At 64.8% G+C, this 19,490-nt stretch overlaps 3 protein-coding genes across 3 annotated transcripts; all 3 read right to left on the bottom strand.

The window, feature by feature from the left end:
- Positions 1-109: 109 nt before the first annotated feature.
- DOK3 (docking protein 3) lies at positions 110-3,702 on the bottom strand. The gene is made up of 5 exons (XM_074603854.1): positions 3,154-3,702; positions 1,471-1,764; positions 1,236-1,329; positions 978-1,150; positions 110-895 (listed from the first exon to the last, which is right to left on the bottom strand). Exons 1-5 carry the CDS (start codon positions 3,700-3,702, stop codon positions 155-157), a joined length of 1,851 nt encoding a protein of 616 aa, XP_074459955.1. The 3' UTR covers positions 110-154.
- Positions 2,867-9,473, bottom strand: DDX41 (DEAD-box helicase 41). Its single transcript, XM_074603853.1, has 17 exons — positions 9,328-9,473; positions 9,131-9,229; positions 8,882-9,041; positions 8,724-8,798; positions 8,294-8,354; positions 7,553-7,689; positions 7,221-7,293; positions 6,891-7,044; positions 6,641-6,777; positions 6,275-6,437; positions 6,043-6,174; positions 5,790-5,861; positions 5,407-5,503; positions 4,899-5,048; positions 4,674-4,745; positions 4,353-4,463; positions 2,867-4,092 (listed from the first exon to the last, which is right to left on the bottom strand). The coding sequence occupies exons 1-17, from the start codon at positions 9,349-9,351 to the stop codon at positions 3,956-3,958; spliced, it is 1,854 nt and encodes a 617-aa protein (XP_074459954.1). The 5' UTR covers positions 9,352-9,473; the 3' UTR covers positions 2,867-3,955.
- A 98-nt stretch (positions 9,474-9,571) lies between these two features.
- On the bottom strand, positions 9,572-18,331 carry FAM193B (family with sequence similarity 193 member B). Its single transcript, XM_074603852.1, is given in 11 exon segments — positions 9,572-9,996; positions 10,090-10,165; positions 10,265-11,294; positions 11,824-12,060; positions 12,472-12,667; positions 13,666-14,080; positions 14,392-14,601; positions 14,799-15,027; positions 15,743-15,982; positions 17,941-18,306; positions 18,308-18,331. Coding segments are annotated over 11 exon segments (3,120 nt in total). The 3' UTR covers positions 9,572-9,899.
- Between the last annotated feature and the right edge of the window lie 1,159 nt (positions 18,332-19,490).

The following is a 19,490-nucleotide window of genomic DNA, read 5'->3' as shown; positions in this document are numbered from 1 at the left end:
ACCACGGCGCCCCCTGGCGGAGAGGAGCGATGCCCCCGCCCGGCCCCGATCCCGGCCGCGGGACCGACCCCCGCCCGCCCCCGCAGCACCGGCAGACCCCAGTCCGGTCCAAGCTGTTTATTCACCGCACCATCGAATGGCATCCGAGCCGGGCTCAGGCCCAGTCCCGCCGGCCGGGGGTCTCCCTGCTAAGCAGCCGCACCAGCTTGGCCCGGAGGTTGCTCTGGGGCTTGTGCCCAGGGCACGCTGGTGGCACCTCCTGCCCCCCGCGGCCCCAGCGCTGCTCGGGGGGCTGGGGGCTGCCCCGCGGCAGCTGGGCCAGGGCAGCCCGGTTGTCATAGAGGGGGCCCGCCTCGCTGCTGTGGCCCTCGGGTGCCTGCCGGCACTCCAGGTCCCACTGCCCTTCCTCCTCCTCCTCCTCCTCCTCTGCCCCCGCAGGACCCGCCTCTGTGGTGAAGATGTTCTCGTAGAGATGCTCAGGGGGTGGCTTCCCTGCAGCCCAGGGCTCACCAGGACCTGGTGGCCCTGGCCCAAAGAGGGGCTGCTGGCCCCGGGCAATGGAGGCATAAACGATAGGGCCTGTGGCCTCTGTCTCGGGTGGGGGGAAGTGAAGGAGGGTGGGGGGGGGGTGGGAGGGAGGCTGTACGCCCCCCGGGGGGGGGCTGGGCTGGGGCTCCTCGGCCCCGGGGCCCCAGGGCTGGGGCTTGAGGCCCTGTGCAGGGGGCTGGGGGTCTGGGGCACAGAAGAGCCGGGGATCGGGGGCATCCTTGCCCTGCTGCTGGCAGGCGATGGCGGCAGACACAGCCCGGCAGAGCTCTGGTGCCCGCGGGGTGCTGAAGGTGAAGGTGCCCTCGCCAGAGTCACTGCGGCGGCCGGCCTCGAAGGAGAAGACAGTCTGTGGGGCCAAGAGAGCAGAATGAGGGGCTGGCACCGGCCCTGGGGAGCCAGCAGCCCCAAGGAGGGAGGGGGACACACACCTGATCCTGGCCAAACTTGCGGAGGAAGGGGTAGGGCCAGGTGAGCAGGGGCTGCCGGGACTGCGGGTCCTTCAGCGTCAGGCTCTGGGGAAGGGCTGAGAGCAGGTAGTGCCCGTGCAGACCACAGCGGGTGGCCGCATCCGTCCGGACCACCAGCACCGGGAATTCGGTCACTACAGGAGCAGAGCAAGGCAGGGGTCAGCACCCTGGCACCGAGCTGGAGCTCAGCCCAGCCCCATCCACCACCCCTGCACCTACGGTCCTGCCAGGAGGAGTAGAGGGAGTTCTCCTCCATGGGGACAGCGGGGCTGGCCTGGGTCCCGCTGCTGCTCTGCGTCGTCTCCTTTGCACCCTGAAACAGAGGGATGTGAGCACAGCTCCTGGACTGGGGGAGCACGAGCCCCCCTGGCTGCCCATGCACACCAGAGTCCCTGGGGCTGACGCGGGCCAGGAGCAGGGTGAGGGCTCCCGGCTGTGCTGGACCCCGCGGTACCTGGAAGGCCAACTGGCAGAGCTGGGTGATCCACTCATCCCGCTGCTCGGATGCCAGCAAGTAGCTCTTTTCCGTAGTGGTGAGGTAGAAGGCGGCGGTGGCTTTGGGGCAGCTCTCGGTGCCTGCTGGGCCGACAGAGACGCAGTCCGAGAGGCGGATCACCCGGCGGGCACACCGCCGCAGGGAGGTCTTCTCCAGTGCCGTGCCATCATCCCGCACATCGAAGTTCTCCATGCGGGCCACACCGGAGGGGCTGGCAGCAAAGAGCTGGGCTCGCATCTTCCTCCAGGACCTCTGCGGCGTGGGAAGGACACAGGCAGGGAGATAAAAAAAAAAGGGTCAGCAAGGAGCTGCCTGCTGCGTCCTCGCAGCGCTGCACTCCGTGCAGGGCCAGCAGTGCTCGGGAAGAGCCGTGGGGGGCAGGAGGGGGCACAGGGGGTCCCTGCCCACAGCCGGTGGGTGCCGCAGGAGGACACGAAGAGCTGAGACCAGCGCAGACCCCCGGGGGATGCCAGGCAGGGCAGTCCCAAAGCTGGGTTGAGGGGGGACCTTTCCCCGAGCGAGCTCAGCACGGCTTTCTGGGTGAGTCACGCTCGCTCCCGGCTCGCCGAGCACCGGGTCCTGCTCTTTGTTCCCCGCTGCAAGTACCGGCCTGCCGCCGCTGCAGCTGAGCTCTCGAGCTGTTCTCAGGACAGACCCTGATGCAAATTAAAGCCATTTTGAGCTGCTGAGGCTCCTGCTGGCAGCCTCACATCTGCCGAGCAGGGCCGGGCCCTGCAGCTCGCAGCCCGCTTCCTCCCAGGGGAGGTCTGCGGCACCAGCACCTTCCCAGCCTGTCATGGGATAAAGGGGGCTCGTGCCCCCACGCACCTCAAAAGCGCAGCAGAGCCTCCGCCCTGCAGAAAACAGATGCAGCTGAGCACCCAAAATACCCACTGCTGCCAACCCACCTGCCTCCTACGCGCAGCAGGGCACCGGCCCCGCGCACGCAGAGCCTGCCCGCTTGGGTTCCAGGACTCCACTCTCCCTCAGTGGGGAGATGGGAGTGTGATGGTAGCCCCGGCACGTCCACCGAGCTCCCCGCGGGGACACGGCTGCCCTGCGGCGGCAGAGGGGATGCCACTGAAGCATGGCCAGTGTGCCAGCGGGACCTGCTTTGCCAACACCCATCTCCATAGAGCTGGCTCGACCCTGCGAGGATCCCACCATATCACCCATACCGTACCCAGAGAGCTGCGGCACTCGGTGCCCAGCCCGAGGGCCCAGGGCAGCAGGCCAAGCCACGAGGGGTGCCATACAGATGGCAGTGGCCCCCCCAAGGCCAGGCTCATGGACGGCAGGGCACAGGGCCACGTCCCACTCGCTGCCCCGCTCCCACACACGCGCTGGAGCTGCGCCTCATTAACACACGTTTATTGTTTCATTGCGAATCGCGCGGTGACCAAGCGAGAAGAGGGACCCCACGCGCAGGGGCAAGCCCCAGCAGGTGCCTGCACGGATGAGTCCCCTCAGCAGGGGGAGAGCCCCACTCCGGGGGCTGCCGAGCCCAGGACCCCCCAGCGGCAGCTCCAAGGGGTCTGGCTCCAGTGCCCCCCACCCCAGGTTGCCAAGGGCCCGGCCCCAGGCCTGGCGTCAAGAGAGATCAGGGCAAACCCTGTACCCAGCCCCAAATCCATCCTTTACCTTTCCAAATCTGCAGTGCTGCACATAGAGGATCCCATCCTTCACGGGTCTCTCCATGAGCCCAGCGCCGCCCTGGCAACCAGCACAAGGATCGAGGACTTGGGCTACCAGCAGCAGAGGAAATGTGACTGCTACAGCCGAAGCAACTGCATGGGGCAGACTTCCTTCTCTCAGCGACTTCCCCTTTTCGGTGTGTGGGATGAGGGGCAGAGGCTGGGCCACAGGAGGTGTCCGTCTGTCCGCCCTCCCCCTCGCAGAGGGGCAGTGGGGCAGAACGCGCGCAGGCAGAGCACAGGAAGCACCGAGGGGACTGCCCGACAGGAGCGCAGCACGCGCCGCCTGCATCAGAGCGTTTGGGGGACACGGGAACAGCCACCAGCTGAGGAGGCACAAAACCCGGTAAGGGGGATGGTCCTGGAGGGATCGAGGGGCTTTGGCTGGGAGCGATGCAAGACCCTGGCCACACCAATGCAGGGGGCTAGTAGGGGCAGCAGGCAGCTGGCCACAGAGCAGCCACTGCACCTGGGGCTTCCTCCTCCCCTCAGGCATCGCTACCTGCTTGCCCAACTTGCTGCTGCCATAATGGGCTGTTACAGCACAGCTCCACACATTTCCTCCCGGGCCAGGAGCTTCGCAGGCTGAACTGGCAACAGCCCCAGTGGCCAAATGCCTGGAAAAGGGGCCACAGCAGTGTGGGAGAGGCCCCTGGGCTTGGGAAAGGTGAGGGCAGCTGGGGTGCTGCCCCGGCTGAAAGGGAACCGAGGCCGGCGCAGGGGGAGCATGGGGCAGCACGCTCCCCAGGCTAGAAGTCCATAGAGCTGTGGGCCAGGTAGTCCTTGCGGCCGATGTTGCTGACTTGCTTGGTCTGCATCGCCTCCAGCTTGGGGCAGTCAGTGATGCGATGGCCCAGGCCGCCGCAGAAGGCGCAGCCCCGCTCGCCTGCAACGGGAGGGAGGTGGTCAGGGGGAGCCGCGCCATGCCAGGAGAGCAGCCCCCCCACCCCACAAGCAGAGGGGCTACACCAGCATCTCCCCCCGCCGCCACGGCACCGGGCTGCCTGCATGGCCAGGCAACAACAGCCCCGAGGCAGGCAGGAACTGCCCCGAGAGCCTGGAGCGATGGGAACTGGGGTCCTGTCCTTAGCCCAGGTCTCTCAACAGCCCTGTGGGAGGTCCCTGTGCCAGCCCGGGGTCTCTCACCTCCGATGTCCAGCATGGTCTCGTCCCCGCAGTGCAGCACCTGGAGCACAGGTGGCACCTTCTGCTTCGCCTCCAGGAGCAGGGCCTTCAGGTCCATCAGCACCGACTCATCTAGGGGCAGAGACAGGGATCAGACACAGCCTGAGCAGGGGTGGGGGCCACCACCCCACACCACCATCTCCCCTCCATGGGCCATTGTGACTCGTCCCTGCTTGTTCGGGAATATCCCCCTTGCCAAGGCAGAGGCAGCTTTATCACCCAGCTGCCTCCTACAGCTGCACCCCCCCAGCCAGCAGCCCCCAGACCCACACTGGTTCTCACCGCAGGCTTTGTTGATGAAGGTGGTGGCGATGCCAGTGTTGCCCGAACGGCCTGTACGCCCAATACGGTGAACTGTGGAGAAAGAGACAGGATCAGGCCTGGGCGAATGCAACGTGACAGACCACCTCCGCCCCCAGCCACTGCAGAGACAAGCGCAGAGCCTTGCTGGCCCCTGCACGCACCCCAGCATGCCCTCATCGGTCCCCCACGGGGCCCAGTCCCCACCGTAGTTCTCGATCTCCTCCGGCATGTCGTAGTTGATGACGTGCTGGATGGCTGGGAAGTCCAGGCCCTTGGAAGCAACGTCAGTAGCAACCAGGACATCCTTCTTCCCATCCCGGAAGGCCTCAATGGCTTTGGTCCGTTCCTCCTGATCTGCAAAGGCCCAGCAGAGAAGATCAGCAGGGGCGGCGCTCCCAGTCCTACCTCTTGCAGCAACCGCTATGGCCTCAAAGCCATGCATCGCTCAACCGGGGCTGCCCCAGTGAGAGGACCTATGCAGCCTTTCCCCAAAGGAAGCAGCAAAGGGACATCTAGATCCCATAGGGATCTGCACTGTATTTCCGCCTGCTACATACAACGTGGCATTTGCTCCTGACGCTGGCACAGCCCTTCCTCACACCACCACAAACTGCTGCGCTCTGGGACCTCCCGTGGCCACATACCACCCCGGCAGGAGCGGGGTCAGGCAGGGCCACACTGCAGCCCAGGTCTCCCCGACACCCTCACTGACCTTTGCCTCCATGGATGGCCACAGCTTCCACACCCTTAAGCAGCAGGTACTCGTGGATCGCATCGACATCTGCCTTCTTCTCCGCAAAGATCAGCACCTGCGCAGCACAGACATCACAGAAGAGCTGCCTTTCTGCGGGCTGGCACCAGCACAAACCCTGGGGAAACCCACTCCCTCTTGCTGAGCAGAGCACACAACGGCTCCAGGGCCAGGACCTGCTTGTACGTGGAGCACAGCTCGCTCGCACGCCTACCCCACGCACAGCGGAGCCCTGCGGCATCGCAGCCGTGTCCTCACTGCCAGCTCCACCCGTGCCCCAGGGCTACGGTGTGCCCGCGCTGCCCCTAGCCATGCTGCCAGAGCAGCCGGAGCACACTACTCACAGGTGGCGGAGTCTTCTGCAGGCACTCAAGGAGGTACACCATCTTGGCCTCCTCTTTCACATACTCCACCTCCTAGGAACAAGCACAGGGATGTGTCAGGCAGGCAGCAAAGAAACTGCCGTTGCTCGGTATCCCTTAACTTGTTGGGAAGGAGGGCCACAAGCCCCAGCTCCCCGACAAGGGATGCCTCAAGTGCCCTCATGAACTATGCTGGCCTCCCACACGGGCATGGGGGAGCACCCAGCTACCTCACCTGCACAACGTCCAGGCTGGCCGCACCCGCTCGCCCAACATTAATGGTGATGGGCTTCACCAGGGCACTCTTGGCAAAGTTCTGTATCTTCTTGGGCATTGTGGCACTGAAGAGGAGGGTCTGCCGCTGGCCCTGCGCGGGGAACAGAGTGCGGGCAAGGATTTAGCACTCACCCGACCAGGCAAGTGCAGGGATTGAGCTTCAGGGTGCTCATATCGTGTCAGCTCAGTACCTTGAAGTAGGAGAAGATGGTACGGATGTCCCCCTCAAAGCCCATATCAATCATCCTGTCAGCCTCATCCAAGGCCAAGTAACGGCAGATGTCCAGGCTCACCATCTTCTTCTGCAGCAGGTCCATCAGGCGGCCAGGGGTTGCCACCATCATGTGTACACCACTGTGGGATGAGAGGTGGCCACAGTCAGGCACTCAGATTTCCGCCCCACACAGTGACACATAAGGAAGGTAACACACACTTGGCATGTCACCTTCACCCCCACATCCTCCTGAAGCCAGCCAGCCAGGGTGCCACCCCTAAGTCCCCTGCCAGAAAACAGAGCACAGCTCCAGCCCCACAAGCCGCCCCATAGAAGGTCTTACTGTTTGATTGTCTCCATCTGCTCCTTGACAGACATGCCCCCGATGCAGAGGGCGCAGCGCAGCGGGGGCAGGCCGTCCTCCTGCAGCAGGCGGCAGTAGTACTCAATGATGCCGTGGGTCTGCCGGGCCAGCTCCCGCTGCAGAGACAAAACTTACTCATTCCTAGACCTCCGTGCAGGGAGGATCCGGGATTGCCACTGAACATCAATCAATGCTTCCTCCCACAGGTCACTGTGCCCCCGACACTCACCGAGGGACAGATGATGAGTCCGTAGGGTCCCTCTCGCTTGGAAAATGGCAGCCTTTTCTCCTGCTCCAGGCAGAACATGATCACTGGGAGAGTGAACACCAAGGTCTTCCCAGAGCCAGTGAACGCAATGCCAATCATGTCCCTTCCCGAGAGGCTGGCAGAGAAATAGGGCCGACGGTGAGGAGGAGCATCACAGAATGGCTCACACCTCCAGGGCTAAGCAAGGTCATGGGGCACATCTGTCACCAGGGAAGAGCACCCGGTGCGCACCGCTGGGTGGGCTCTAGGGAGCAACCGCTCCCTACTCTGGGACGGCGACAGAGCACTCACATCGTGGGGATGCCTTGGATCTGTATGGGTGTTGGCTGCTGGATCCCTTTTTTCTTCAGGCCCCTCAGGATAGCTGTGAGAGAACAAGGGACACACACATTCATGACCTGAAGTCTTCCCCCGCTCTCTCTCCTACTCATGTCCCAGCAGCAGCTCTTCCACCAGTGACCAACACCCCTTGGGCCAGCAGCTCTGTGACACAGCCACCGTCGGGAATTTCAGCTGCGACCCCACTAACACTAAGCACTAAAGATCCGACAGCTTCGCTTGCTGATGCGCGTTTCCCAGGAGAATGCTGCCCCCGGCTCTGCCAGGCTCCTCTCCCGACCCACCTGCTGGGAACTTCATCTCCTTGAAGCTCTTGATGGGGGGCGGGATGCCTTCCCCCTCCACCAGGATGTGGTACTTCTTCCGCACACGATCGTGCCGTGCCTCCGACATGCCCAGGATGTACCGAGGCGCTCTCCAGCTGCAAAGCCAACAGAGAAAGGTCATGGTGCAGAACGAGGTTGGGGCTCCAGAGCCAGCAGCCCCCACAGAGGCCCAGGGCAACTCCCTGCCGGGTTCCAATATCCCACCAGGGAAAACAGGTAACCCCAAGGGGCTTCACAGTGTGAGCACAGGGGCAGATCCAAGCCAGTTCACTGCATTAAACATTTCCCCAGAGTCTCAGTAAGTCCCAAGCTCACAGCTGAGAACAGTCTACAGAGAGTGGACAGAACATGCCAAAATCTTTTGGAAACATCTCAATGATCTCTCTGACACTGCCTCAAGCAGCGCTTGCTCTGTGGGCTCACCCAGTCTCTTTCTCTAGCTTAGTCACCTCCAAGATCTGGAGATCCACCTCAAGCCTTCAAGATTAACATAAACATACTCTAGAAAATCTTAACTGTACATAAAACAACATCCAAGGTGACTCAACAGCCTTTGATCTTATGTACAGCAGTAAAAAGCCAGGCAGTAGAGCAAGAGAGAAGCCAGTGCTCCTCCTGCTAGGCTGCACGGCTTCTAGTTCTCTTCAGCCGCATAGAAGTGATGTTTTCAGGAAGACAATTCTCTACTGTGAAACGCACCTGGTTTTAATCGGATCATCGTAGGTGATGCCCTTTGCCATCTCTTTCACTGACATCAAAGCTGCAAGAACAAAGCCGATCAGGTCAGCACAAGCTCTCCACATCCAGACGTGCATAACTTCAGCAGAGAACTACTCAGGCAAACAGCCTGGGAGACTGTGCCCTGAAAGAGAGGAGGAAAAGCAGCACCCCGACAGCCCCTCTGGACACAGGAACACCAAGTGGTGCAGCCTGCTGTGCCCAGGGGCCTGACACAGCAATGTCCCAGCTAAACCAGGCAAACGGATGCCAACCAAGGGGTCCTGTTGTGATCTCCTGTCCCAATCCCAGCTATGAATATCCCCCAGTGTTGTGAGGCAAGTAATACTCCTACTGCTGCCCTAACAGCTCCAGAGACAGGTCCGAGAGCTACAGAGCTCCCACCACTCACCTCGGCCCTCTGCCACGCTCTCCAGGATCTTCTCTTCCTCCTTCAGCTGCTTCTCCTTGGCTGACTCCTTCCGAGCTGGGGGGAGAGTCAGGGAATCAGCGAGGAGGTTTCAGTCCGTCCCAAAAGCCACCCGGCCCTACCCCCAGCCGGTCCCCTACCTTCCGCCTTCTCCTTGAGGTGCTGGTGCTGGTCCAGGAGGCTGATGTTGGACTGGGGCCCCAGGGGGATGTCATCCTCATCACCCCGCTGCTCGCTCCCGCTGTCGCGCTGCTCCTCCTCCGACACCACCTTCCGCCGCATCTGCAGCAGCTTCTGCAACTGAAAGGAAGCGAGTGGAGACGGAGTGAGAGGCCCCGCGCCGGGAGGGACGCCCGGAGCCCTCCCCCGGCACCGCCGGGCCCCGTTACCATCTGCTGCTTGCGCTGCTTAACGGGCACGTAGGGCACGTAGTCGTCATCTTCCTCCCCGGAGAGGTCGGACGTCTCCGCCGCCTCCTCCCGCTGTCTCTACGGGGAGACGCGAGGTGAGGCCGGCCCGAGGCGGCACCGGCCCCGCCCGGCCCCCCTGTGGCCGTCGGTACCGGCCTAGTCGGGCCCGGCCCTACCTTCCGCTCGGCCGCGGCCTCCATGGCGCCGTCTCCGCGCAACAGCCGCACCGCCCCGGATGTAAATCCGGCGCGCCGGAAGTGACGGCTACGCGCGCCGTCGCCTAGCAACGCGTTGCCACGCCCTCCTTCCACGCGCGGGAGCCGGGGCCCGACGGGTCGCCCCGACGGCCAAACTTGCGCAGAAGGCGCACGGCGGTTCCCCCCAAGCCCCCGTCGCGGCAGAAAGCAGCAGACAGCGGGGTTTAAATAAAATAAAAAATTAAAAAGTTCTTTATTGGGTCCAGCACGGTCCTTCCCCGCGGCGCGGGGAGGCGGGCGCCCGTGGAGAGGGGGACGGGACGGCCGGGGTGACCCCGCGGGGGGGGGAGGGGAAGGGGGGCAGAAGGAGGATAGGGGGAGCCCTGGGGCCCCCCGCGGGGCAGGAGAGCACCGGGGCCCCCCGCGGAGGAGGGGACCCCACCGAGGCAAGGCGGGGGCCCGCGGGCGGGGGGCACAGTGAGGAGAGGCGAGCGGCCGTGGGCGGGTGAGTGGGTGGGTGGGGGGAGGCGGCCATTTCCCCCCCCAGCACCTCACTGGGCTGCGCTGGAAGTGGTTTTCTTCAGGGTGAAGTTGGTCCAGTTCACCGCCATCTTCTGCCGCGTCTGCTTGGCCGAGTCCAGGCAGAACCTGGCAGGGAGAGGACAGCCCCCCGTCAGCCTCCAGCCGCTCTGCATCCCACCCCCAAGCAGGGCTTGGGCCCCCCCGGGGCCGCTCCCTCACCTCTTGAAATACTCCACTTCTCTGTCGGTCTCATCCATCTCTGCCCCGTCCAGGTCCTTGGGCAGGAACACGTCATCTGGGAAAGCAGAGGAGCAGCGAGAGGGTAAGCGCTGCCAGAGGGGCTGGCAGCTGGGGAAGGGGCCACCGCCAGCAGAGCGGCGTTCCTGGCACTCACCGATCGAGGTATTGGATTTCTCCACCTTGTTCCGGCTCTTCCTGCTCTTCCCCTTGGGCTGCGGGGAGCCCCCCAGCGCCGGGGGGACAGGCAGCTGCCGGTCTCCCGCAGCCGGGGCAGGCGGTTGTTGCTGTGCCGGCTCCGGCAGCTCCGCTTTGCCCTCTCCCCGCCGGCCTTTCCACTCGCCGCTCCTCTCCTTTTCCGGCCTGCCACCGCTGCAGCCCCAGGGCTGCCCCTTGACACTCTCCCCCACCTCGGTGCAGCCGCCCGCCCGCTGCGGCTCCAGGACGCCGGCCTTGGAAGGGTGCTTGGTTCCCAGCACCTGCCCCTTCACACCAGGGCTCTCCAGCCGGGCCTGGCTGCTGGGCACCGCAGCAGCAGCCTCCCCTTTCTTCGCCTGCCCGTTCTGACGCTTGTTCTTCCGCTGCCGGCTCCCAGCGGGGGGCACCGGCTCCTGCGGCTCTGTCCCTTTGGGCTGCAGTCCCTCCTTGGGCTCCGGGCTCAGCCCGCTGCCGTCCACGGCAGAGTCCGCAGCCTTGGACTGCACCCAGATCATACGGGAGAGGCTGGGCACAGCGCTGAGGCGCTTCACCACGCCGTTCTCGGCCGCCGGGGCTGGTGGCGGCTCCCCAGGCCCCTCGCCCCACCGGGGGCCCAGTTCACCCCGCAGCAGCGCGTGGCTCTTGGCAGGGCCCAGGCTGAGCGGGGCCAGGGCCAGGTCTATGTCCTGCAGGTCGGAGGAGCCGTTGAGGTGGGAGAGCAGGTTCTTCTGCTCCAGGACAGCTGCCTTCTTGGGGAAGTCGTTGACATCCAGGTTGAGGTCGTAGACGCTGAAGCTGGCCCGGATGGAGTCCTTGATGGTGTTCTTGATCTCCTGCAGCCGGCTGCTAAGGAAGCTGTTCACCCGCTCCAGCTCCAGCTCCGGCCACTCCAGCAGCTTCTCCTCAGCCGGCTCCCTGGCCTGGCTGGCTGCAGGGGCACGCTCTGCCCGCTTCTGGGCCTCTGCCTCCAGCTGGGCTTTCTCCTTCTCCTGCAACACGGGTGCCATGAGGATCGGTTAGCCACAGAGCCACAGGGCTAGCTGCGCACCAGCTTTGTCAGGGAGCAAACCCAAGGGCCAGCGCTCCACACGGCCACCTCATGTCTTTACAGCCCTCAAACTGTCACTTGTCCTCCATGAGCACCGCAACAGCCACCACACTGCACCGGGGACACTGCTCTCTCTGGGCACGAGGCACCAGCACAAGCCATCACGGCACTGCTTCTCCCCACCACAGACGCACGGTGTTTGTCAGAGCTGTGGCAATGAGCAGGTAGGACAGCGCAGCCCAGAGCGCCCAGGAGGGCTGGCCACGCTCTGTGGGAACAGAGGCAGGGGAAGCCCTGCACGGTGCCGGGCACTGCCATCACCCCATGGGACAGGGCAGCAAAGGACACAGAATTCAAGAAACCAAACGGCTGTGAGGAAGAGAAGGCAAAGCCGTATGAGGAGCACAGTCTTGCCCTGACCTCCCTCCTGCAGCCTGCCCCAGACAGCGCTTCCCTCTGCCCAGCCTCACCTTCTTCTTCTGCTTGTGCCGTGCCCGCTTGGCCGCCTTGGCACTGTTCAAGGGCTTGGGCTCTGTGCTGTTGATGTAGTCCAGCAGTTCGTCCACATTGCGGTGGTCCACAGCGGGCTCTCCTGAGCTGCTGTTGTGCCCTAGTTTCTGCGGCAGCTCCTCTTTCCTCTTGGTGAGGCGCGAACGCAGCTTCTCCCGGATCTCGGCATAGTTGCGGCTCGTGGGAGCGGCCGGGGGCTGTGGAAGGTGAGCACTGTCAGCCGGCCAGGCATGCGAAGCCAGCGTGACGCACAGGTGGCCCTGGCTCCCCCACCAGTCCCCCACCGACCTCCCCAACCGCTCCCTTCCCCGAGGTCTCAGCGAGACAAGTCGGCACAGCCCCCACCAAACTCTTCCACCGCGAAGCCACAGGCTTTGGCTGGCTGCGCCAAGCCCCAGGGCTGGGCAGGCGGCTGCGAGTCGGGAGCAAGGGGACCAGCGGGCTGACGAGGCAGGATGCAAACAAAGGGGGGGCCGCACACGCCGTCAGGGAACAGCCGTGGCCAGACCTGCCCACCTCTGCACTCTTGGCACACGGACCGCGTTAACATCTCACCGCAGAGGAGAGCGCAAGGACCAGGGGTGGCTGCAGACCAGCCCCTCACTCACCGCGTTGTGGCCGAAGAACTCACAGTAGCAGCAGTCGCAGAACTTCCCATCTTTCTGGTTGGTGGAGGAGGAGGTGCAGGAACTGCGCTCCGAGCTGCTGTCCTCGTCCTCCCCGAGCCCCTCATCTGCCTCGCACGGCTGCGGCGGGTGGCAGCTGGTACCGTTCGGGAATTTGTGACCTTTGCAAGAGGGGTCCCTGAGGAGAAGGGAGAGGGGCAGGAGGTGAGCAGAAGCCAAGTGGTCTCAAAATCGACCCACACTACATGTGTAGGAACACCCCTCCCAGGGCAGCCCGTGCCCAAGCAGAAGGATTTGCAGGGCAGACAAACCCCCTCCCTTGCATCCTCCTCCTCCAGGGGAGATGCCAGAGGAGCCCACGGCAGAAGACATCTGTAGCTCCTCGCCCCCCAGGGCCTCTGGCAGGCAGGAGGCTGGCGCACCAGAGCTCCAAAAAGCAGTGTCCCCCTGCCAGGCCACAAGCTGATTCCAGGGCAGGGAGCGGTACTCACTGGGGGCGGCAGGTAGCACAGGTGAGAAACACTGGAACCGCATGCAGCTGCCAGACATCCCCACGTGCAGGCAGGCCCGGCTCCCACAGGCACAGACTACCCAGCTCAGAGACAGGGAGGCCAGGGCATGGCCCACAGCACCATTCCTCAAGCTCCAGCTCGGGACCTGGCTGGCCCTCTGCAGGGAGCACTAATCAGTGGAGAGGAACCAGCACCCGCAACTCAGCGTGCTCTCTTCCAGGGCACAGGCAGCCCAGAGAGTGCCAGGGGAGCAGGCGAGCAGAACCACAAGTCCACAGGCTTCATCTTCTTGAGGACCTTTGCTCAGTGCCACAGCTGCCCGACGGGTCTCACTGACAAAGGCCCTGTTGGCCAACAGCAGGTTGACCAGGCGGTTCCTTTGGGTCTTTTAGCTGGAGGAGGAGCAAGCACAGTCTCTTCTGCACCACAGTACTAAAGGACAACCGCAGGGAGAAGACACATGGGGAGAGAAAGAGCTCAACCCTCAGAGACCAGGGGTCTACAGCAGCGGAAATGGCCCGCAAACACAGCGGCTCTCTGCACCACCACGACCGGGCAGCCGGTCCCTCCGCAGGGAAAAGCACATCCATGGGCGGGGGTGGGAGAAAGGGCGCGTTGCCCAGCGAGGAAGGAGGCTGAAAGCAGGCAGGGCTCCTCTACTCACCTGTTCGTGCTGGGCAGCTGGTGGGAGGCGGGAGGAGGGATGAGCGAAGTACTGCAGTGCCCGTTGCAGGGATGAGTGCAGCCCGACAGCGGAGGCGGCATCTTCAGCAGCGGCATGTTGGCAGGGGGCAGGTGAGGGCTCTTACATGGCCCTGTGCTGTGTGAGACCGTGCCAGCGGGAGGGGACTCGGACGCCGGCTTCGGGGCTGCCACCTGCGTGCTGGGCGCAGGGAAGAGCGCAGCCTGTGGGGAGGTGCCCAGCGGGACGTGAGGGGGGGAGCCAAAGGGCCCCGGATGGGCAGGCGTCTGCTTGGAGGGGATCAGCGCTGGCGGCTGGGAGGGGAGGCCGGTGGGACTGTTAGGAGGAGCAGTGAGGTCCGAGTGCTGATGATGCTCTGAGGAGTGGAAGGCCTCACCTGCAGATGGGCAGAAGCAGAGACAGTCAGACACCAACTGTTCCACGTGGCCCAGGACCACACTCAGAGCCACCCACCACCTCTGCACGGGCCACTTCTCCATGGGACAAACCCCACCTCCCCCCAGGGCGCAGGGCACTCGGGCTGGAAGCCATCCCTGCTCACAATGGACCTCAGCAGCACCCTGTCTCCCCCACAGGATTCAGCTCTGCCTCACAGAGAGTAGAGCAAGGGGAAGGTGCTGGAGCAGCAAGGGCTGCACGGAGCAGCGGGCTGGGAGAAGAAGGTTGGCCCCGCCCCTGGGCACGCACCTGGCGGGGTGGCCCTCCGGCACATGCTTTTAAACTGCTTCGGCAGCGTCTTGCAGAAGTCGAGTGAGGTAGGCAGAGGTGAGCCTGGGGCAGCGCTGCTGGAGGTGGGGGAGGCTGCGTGGCTGTAGGGACAGGCCTTGAGCCCCGGTGCCACGGCAGGCGCCTGGCTGGTGCACTCCGGAGAGAGAGCGAGGCTGGGGTGCTTGTCACCTGGAAGGAAAGCAGAGCTAAGGTTGGGTCCCAGCACCTCCTCCCTTTGCAAAGGGACCCAGGTGTCCCATTGGCACTGGCATTCAGAGGCCCAGCCTGCCTGCCCCTGCCCACCACTTGGGTGCCCACAAGGAAACCACCTAAGACAAGGTCCAAGCAGAAAGCTCTGCTCAACCCCACGACCAGCTTCAACTCACCTAGTGCAGCAGGAGAGGCCCCGAGGGGGCTGCCTTGCGTGGCCCCATTGGTGTGTTGTGAGTTCCAGAGGCCCGAGAGTTTGTGAGCAGACAAGAAAGAGCTGGGGTCCCAGTCCCCTGAGTTCCCGTGGCACGAGGAGGAAGAAGAGGAGGAGGAGGAGGAGGAGGAAGAGGAGTGGGAGCCACCCCCACAAGACTGTGACTTGCACGATGTGTGGGATAACGAGACCTGGCAAGGAAAACACAGAGTGAAGCAGCAGCTGGCTGGGAGAGGAGGCCCTTGTCCCCAGGGCATTGGCACCAAGACCCCCTCCACTGCCCTGAGGCAGGGGCTCAGCACACAGGAACTGCTCCTGTCACTTTCTCAGGGGTGGCAAACAGCTCCTCCATCCAACAGCAAGACAGCCTGGCTCCCAGGGCACTCACCAGCATGGCCAGGCCATGCCAAGGGCCACACACCTGCTCTGGTCTTGCTCAAACCAGGCCAGGCCTAAATAAAGCCAAGCAGGACGGAGCTTCTCTTCCCCTGAGGACCACACACGAGCAAGCGCTTGCCCTAGCACACACTGCCAGACCCAGCTTAGTGGCAAGGAGCAGCCTTGGGGCCAGGGGAAGATGTGGCACAATGCACAGTGGAGCAGGGCTGGCAGAGAAGTAGCAGCACTGCTGGCCTCGCCAGGCAGGCGGCTCCAGCCCAAGACAGGCTGCCGGACAAGCCTCCACAGCGCCACGCTTTGCCCCACCACAGTCCCTCCCTGAGGAGCCAGCAGCAGCCCAGGGAGGGCAGCACGGCTGCAGGGAGCAGCGAGGCTGGGATGCCTGAGGCGCTCAGCTCTGAGCGAGGAGGGGACCTGCACACTCAGCCAGCACCATAGCGCGGTCGACACCGCGGTCCCAGGAGCTACGGCCCCGGCCTTTCCAACCCCAGCTCCATAACCGCTTACTGCCAGGGCCTGCTCCTGCACCGCCCGCCGCTCTTCCTCCTCCACGCTCTTCCGGCAGCTCTGGCAGATCCACAGTGGCATTTCTCCCAGGAGGTTCTGCACGAGCGTTGGCACGAAGTCCGGTGGCAGCCTCTCGCCCGGAGAAACCAGCCCATTGTGGGACGGCCCTCCCCAGTCCTTGCGCTCCCGGTGACAGAGCAGGCAGCATGTCTGCACTGACTGGTTGGCAGTGGGCAGCACCTGCAGAAGGACACACAGAGTCACCCCAGGTGTGAGCTGCTGCACAGCAGGGCCGCAAGTCAGTACAGGTGCAGGGCAGATGAGCCAGGAAATGAGACCTCAGGACACTGACACCAAACCAGAGAACTTCTTGTAGGCTACATATGGGATGGCACCGCCTCCCACTGGAGAGCAGCCTTCGACTGCCCAGCTGCTGCCAGCCTGCCATGTGCCATCTGGGAGCATTTTGGACCCTTGGGAAGCTCACGTCGTGCTAAAGAGCCAGCCACACCACCAAGCAAGTCTGGGAGGCCACCAGCAACTCCCACTATCACCTCTAGTACAGTGGGACCAAACGGACTGGCAGGGCAAAGCAAGACCCACAGAAATCACCACACAAGGATACAAAAGGGGGTCCGGCAGCCACAACCCCCCTTCCTTGCCCATCGCAGACCCCCCACCATGTTACCCAAGAGCCCCAGGCCCTCCCATCCGCCTCTTTGTTCTACACAGCCGGTGGCGCAGATGCGCCGGGGTGGGGTGCAGCCCCCAGCGCTGCTCCGCGCTCTCCCCGCGCGGGTCGGCCAGGTTGGGGCTTCCCGCCCGGTGCTGCGGCAGGAGCCGGGCCGCAGCCTGCAGCCTCGCCGGAGGCCTGACAGCCGTGACGAGCCCAGCGTGGCGCAGGCGAGGGGGCCCCCATTGTCTGCTGCCGTGGCGGGGCCCCGCGACAATGAGCCGCACAGTGAACTGCTGCTGCGAAACAGATGGCGTCTCCCAGGCTCAAGGTGAAGCAAAGGTCAGAGGCCAAGAAGAGCAGAGGGGGGGCACAGCTCCCCTGCCCACCCGGCCATGGGGAGGAGGGAGCTCCCAGGCCACCCTGTGTCTCAGCAGGAGCAGACGAGGCCAGCACCGCACACAACAGGCAGGAGGACGGCTCCCCCCAACCCACCCAGCGCATCTGGACACAGGGCCCACCCTTGGGGCCCCTGCCCACAACCCAGAGCAGGCAGCAGCAGCCAGGCACATCAAGGGATGTCAGGAAGCGAGAGGCGCGGGAGCCGGCCCGCAGCCTTTTCAGCAGATGCTCGAGCCACCTGCCATCGCCCCATGGCAGGGCTGGACCCTCCCGCATGAAGGAGCTGTGGGAACACCCCCTGAAGCACGCCACGCCATCCGGGCAAGTACGCCCTGTCCCTGAGCTTGGGGATCTGCCCTCCAGAGCGCACATGGGTCTCCTGAGCATGTGCAAGATCCCCCTGCACACAGGGATGGAGTAAGGGGCGTACAGACCCAAGGGCTGGAAGAGCCCTTTGCTCTCATGCTGCTGGTCATGCCAGGGGGAGTAGCGTGCAATGGTGGGGGACAGGCTCGGCAGCCGATTCACCCTCCCCAGCAAAGGCTGAGACCAGCTTTCCCTAACTGTTGGGAGAGATGAGCCCCACAGAATGTTACACACCAGTGGGAGCCCCCAGCACCCCAGCCATCTGCCAGAGGCATCCCAAAGTCCTGCTGCAGCTCGACACATCCGCCACCCAAGGCCACGAGCCGGCTCCACCACCCAGCCCAGCAAAGCCAAGGGCAGGGCCCCTGCCCGCGCACCCATCGATGCTGTAAAAAGTGGCTCCCACACCTCGAGGCAGCCAAGCTCCCCCAGAGACGGGCTTAGGCTTCGCCTCAGTGAGGGGCTGTCCCCACACACACATCAAGGTGGCACCCCAGCAGCGTGGATCCACCAGGGCTTCCCCACCGCCACTCCGCCAAAGCGCAGAGGACCCTCCAAAACCGGGAAGAGGGAGATGAGGGGCACCAGCGCCTCAAGGATGGGATGCCTCAGGGATGCTCAGAGGCCGGGGTCGGTGCGGGGATGGGGCAGGGCCCGGGGGGGGCCTGAGGCCCCCCCCGGGCCCTGCCCCATCCCCGCACCGACTGAAATCCCCTCAGAGATGGCCCCTTTCCCGCCGCAGGGCCTAACCCAGTACCTGAGCGGTGGCTCTGCCCGGCTCCCCGCTGCTGCCCGCCGCCGCCACCACCTCAGGCGGGGCGGGCGGTTCCGGTGGCGGCGGCGGTGGCGGAGGAGGGGGAGGAGGACCGGCGTCGGAACCCCCCACCCTCTCACGGCGAGGCCCGGAGCCGCCACCCGCCACCGTTGTTGTTGTTGTTGCTGCTGCTGCTGCTGCTGCCGTTGCTGCTGCTGCCGCTGCCGCTGCCGCCGCCGCCGCCTTATTCCGCCTGCGAGTCATGGCGAGCACGGCCCGCCGCCCGCCGCAGCCAGGACAACAGCCAATATGGCGGCGCGGCCCGTCCGGCCCCTGCCCGGGGGGAAGGAGGGAGGGGGGAAAGGCCCGGGCGAAGTGAAGCCGCTGCCGCCATTTTGCGAGAGGGCAGCGGCGTCCCACAGCGCCACCTGGCGGCGGGGAGGTAGCGGTGCCGCCGAGACACGCGGCTCCCCCGGGTCCTAAAGGGCGCCGGTGCCTTCGGGGGCGTCGCGGCCGCCGACACCGCTCGCCAGCGCCCCGGCCCTGGCGTCCCGGTACCCGCGGTGAGGACGAGCAGCAAGCTACCGGCCTTCCCGGGGGTGCGGTACCCTACAGGGCACGCGTGGGTTCCAGCAGCCTCCCTGCTCCCCGTCCCCGCGTAACCCAGCTCTCGGTACCCCAGGGTCCATCCCAGCACCGCAGCGTCCTCAGCCCCAGACACACTGCAGCTCCCCCACACCCCAGCCCTGGCTCACTGGTACCCCCAGGCCATTGCAGATGTGCAGCACGCTGCCCTGGCCTTCCTGTGTGACGCCGGGGTGCACACGTGCGTTTCTATCCCCTCTGCACCCCATCCCTGTGGAACAACGCTCTCCCGGTAGCCTGGGTGCACCCCAGCTGTGCAGCGCCGTGCTCGGCACCACGGCATGACCCCAGACACACAGCCCCGCACCCACACACGGGTTGCAGCTCCCCTGCACTCGGATCCCGGCACACGGCTACCGCCGGTGTGGTTTGGGTGAGCAGCACACTGACTCCAGCCTTCCCACTGGTGGGGAGGTTTCCAGCCCCTGTGCACCCATCTCCGTGTAACAATGCTCTCCCGGTACCCTGGGTGCCTCCTGGATGTGCAGCGCCGTGCTCAGCACCACGGCATCCTCAGAGCTGTGGGACCCCCCCGCCATGCCCTGGTCCCAGCGCAGGACTCCCCCCGTGCAGCGCCGTGCCCACTGCCCCAGCCTGATCCCAGGCTGCCCGCAGGGGTCTGCTGCCCCTCTGTGCAGTCCCAGTGCACCAGGTCCTGCCACGTGACCCCCAGGTTGCCCCCGCCCCCCAAGAGATCTGGGGGCCAGCTCAGCCCCTCACTTTCCTGCCAGCCTTGGTGCCACACATCACCCCAGAACCCCCCCGTCGTGGCATTGGTCTGCATGAGGCTGGGCCTCGCTCCGTACCACCCCTGGTGTCACTGGAGCTGCCCTCCTGTGGTGGGGCACAGCGCAGGGCTGGTGACACGGGGATGCATGGAGCACTTGGCCACCAAGGAAAGCCCACTG

Source organism: Larus michahellis, chromosome 11 (assembly GCF_964199755.1).
Source record: "Larus michahellis chromosome 11, bLarMic1.1, whole genome shotgun sequence".
Taxonomy (NCBI): Eukaryota; Metazoa; Chordata; class Aves; order Charadriiformes; family Laridae; genus Larus; species Larus michahellis.
Note: the sequence above shows the minus strand (reverse complement) of the source record. Positions and strands in the feature narration are given on the sequence as shown.

Bases quoted from the DNA above. Each gene is read 5' to 3' on its own strand.
- DDX41 (XM_074603853.1), bottom strand. From the start codon at position 9,351: ATGGAGGCCGCGGCCGAGCGGAAG. The intron at 9,042-9,130 runs GTAACGGGGCCC...GCTTCCTTTCAG, and splicing joins AGCAGCGCAAGCAGCAGATG to TTGCAGAAGCTGCTGCAGAT. The intron at 5,049-5,406 runs GTCAGTGAGGGT...GGGCCTTTGCAG, and splicing joins GGCCATCCATGGAGGCAAAG to ATCAGGAGGAACGGACCAAA.
- DOK3 (XM_074603854.1), bottom strand. From the start codon at position 3,702: ATGCCTGAGGGGAGGAGGAAGCCCCAGGTGCAGTGGCTGCTCTGTGGC. The intron at 1,330-1,470 runs GTACCGCGGGGT...CCTCTGTTTCAG, and splicing joins TCTGCCAGTTGGCCTTCCAG to GGTGCAAAGGAGACGACGCA. The intron at 896-977 runs GTGTGTGTCCCC...TTGGCCCCACAG, and splicing joins GCAAGTTTGGCCAGGATCAG to ACTGTCTTCTCCTTCGAGGC.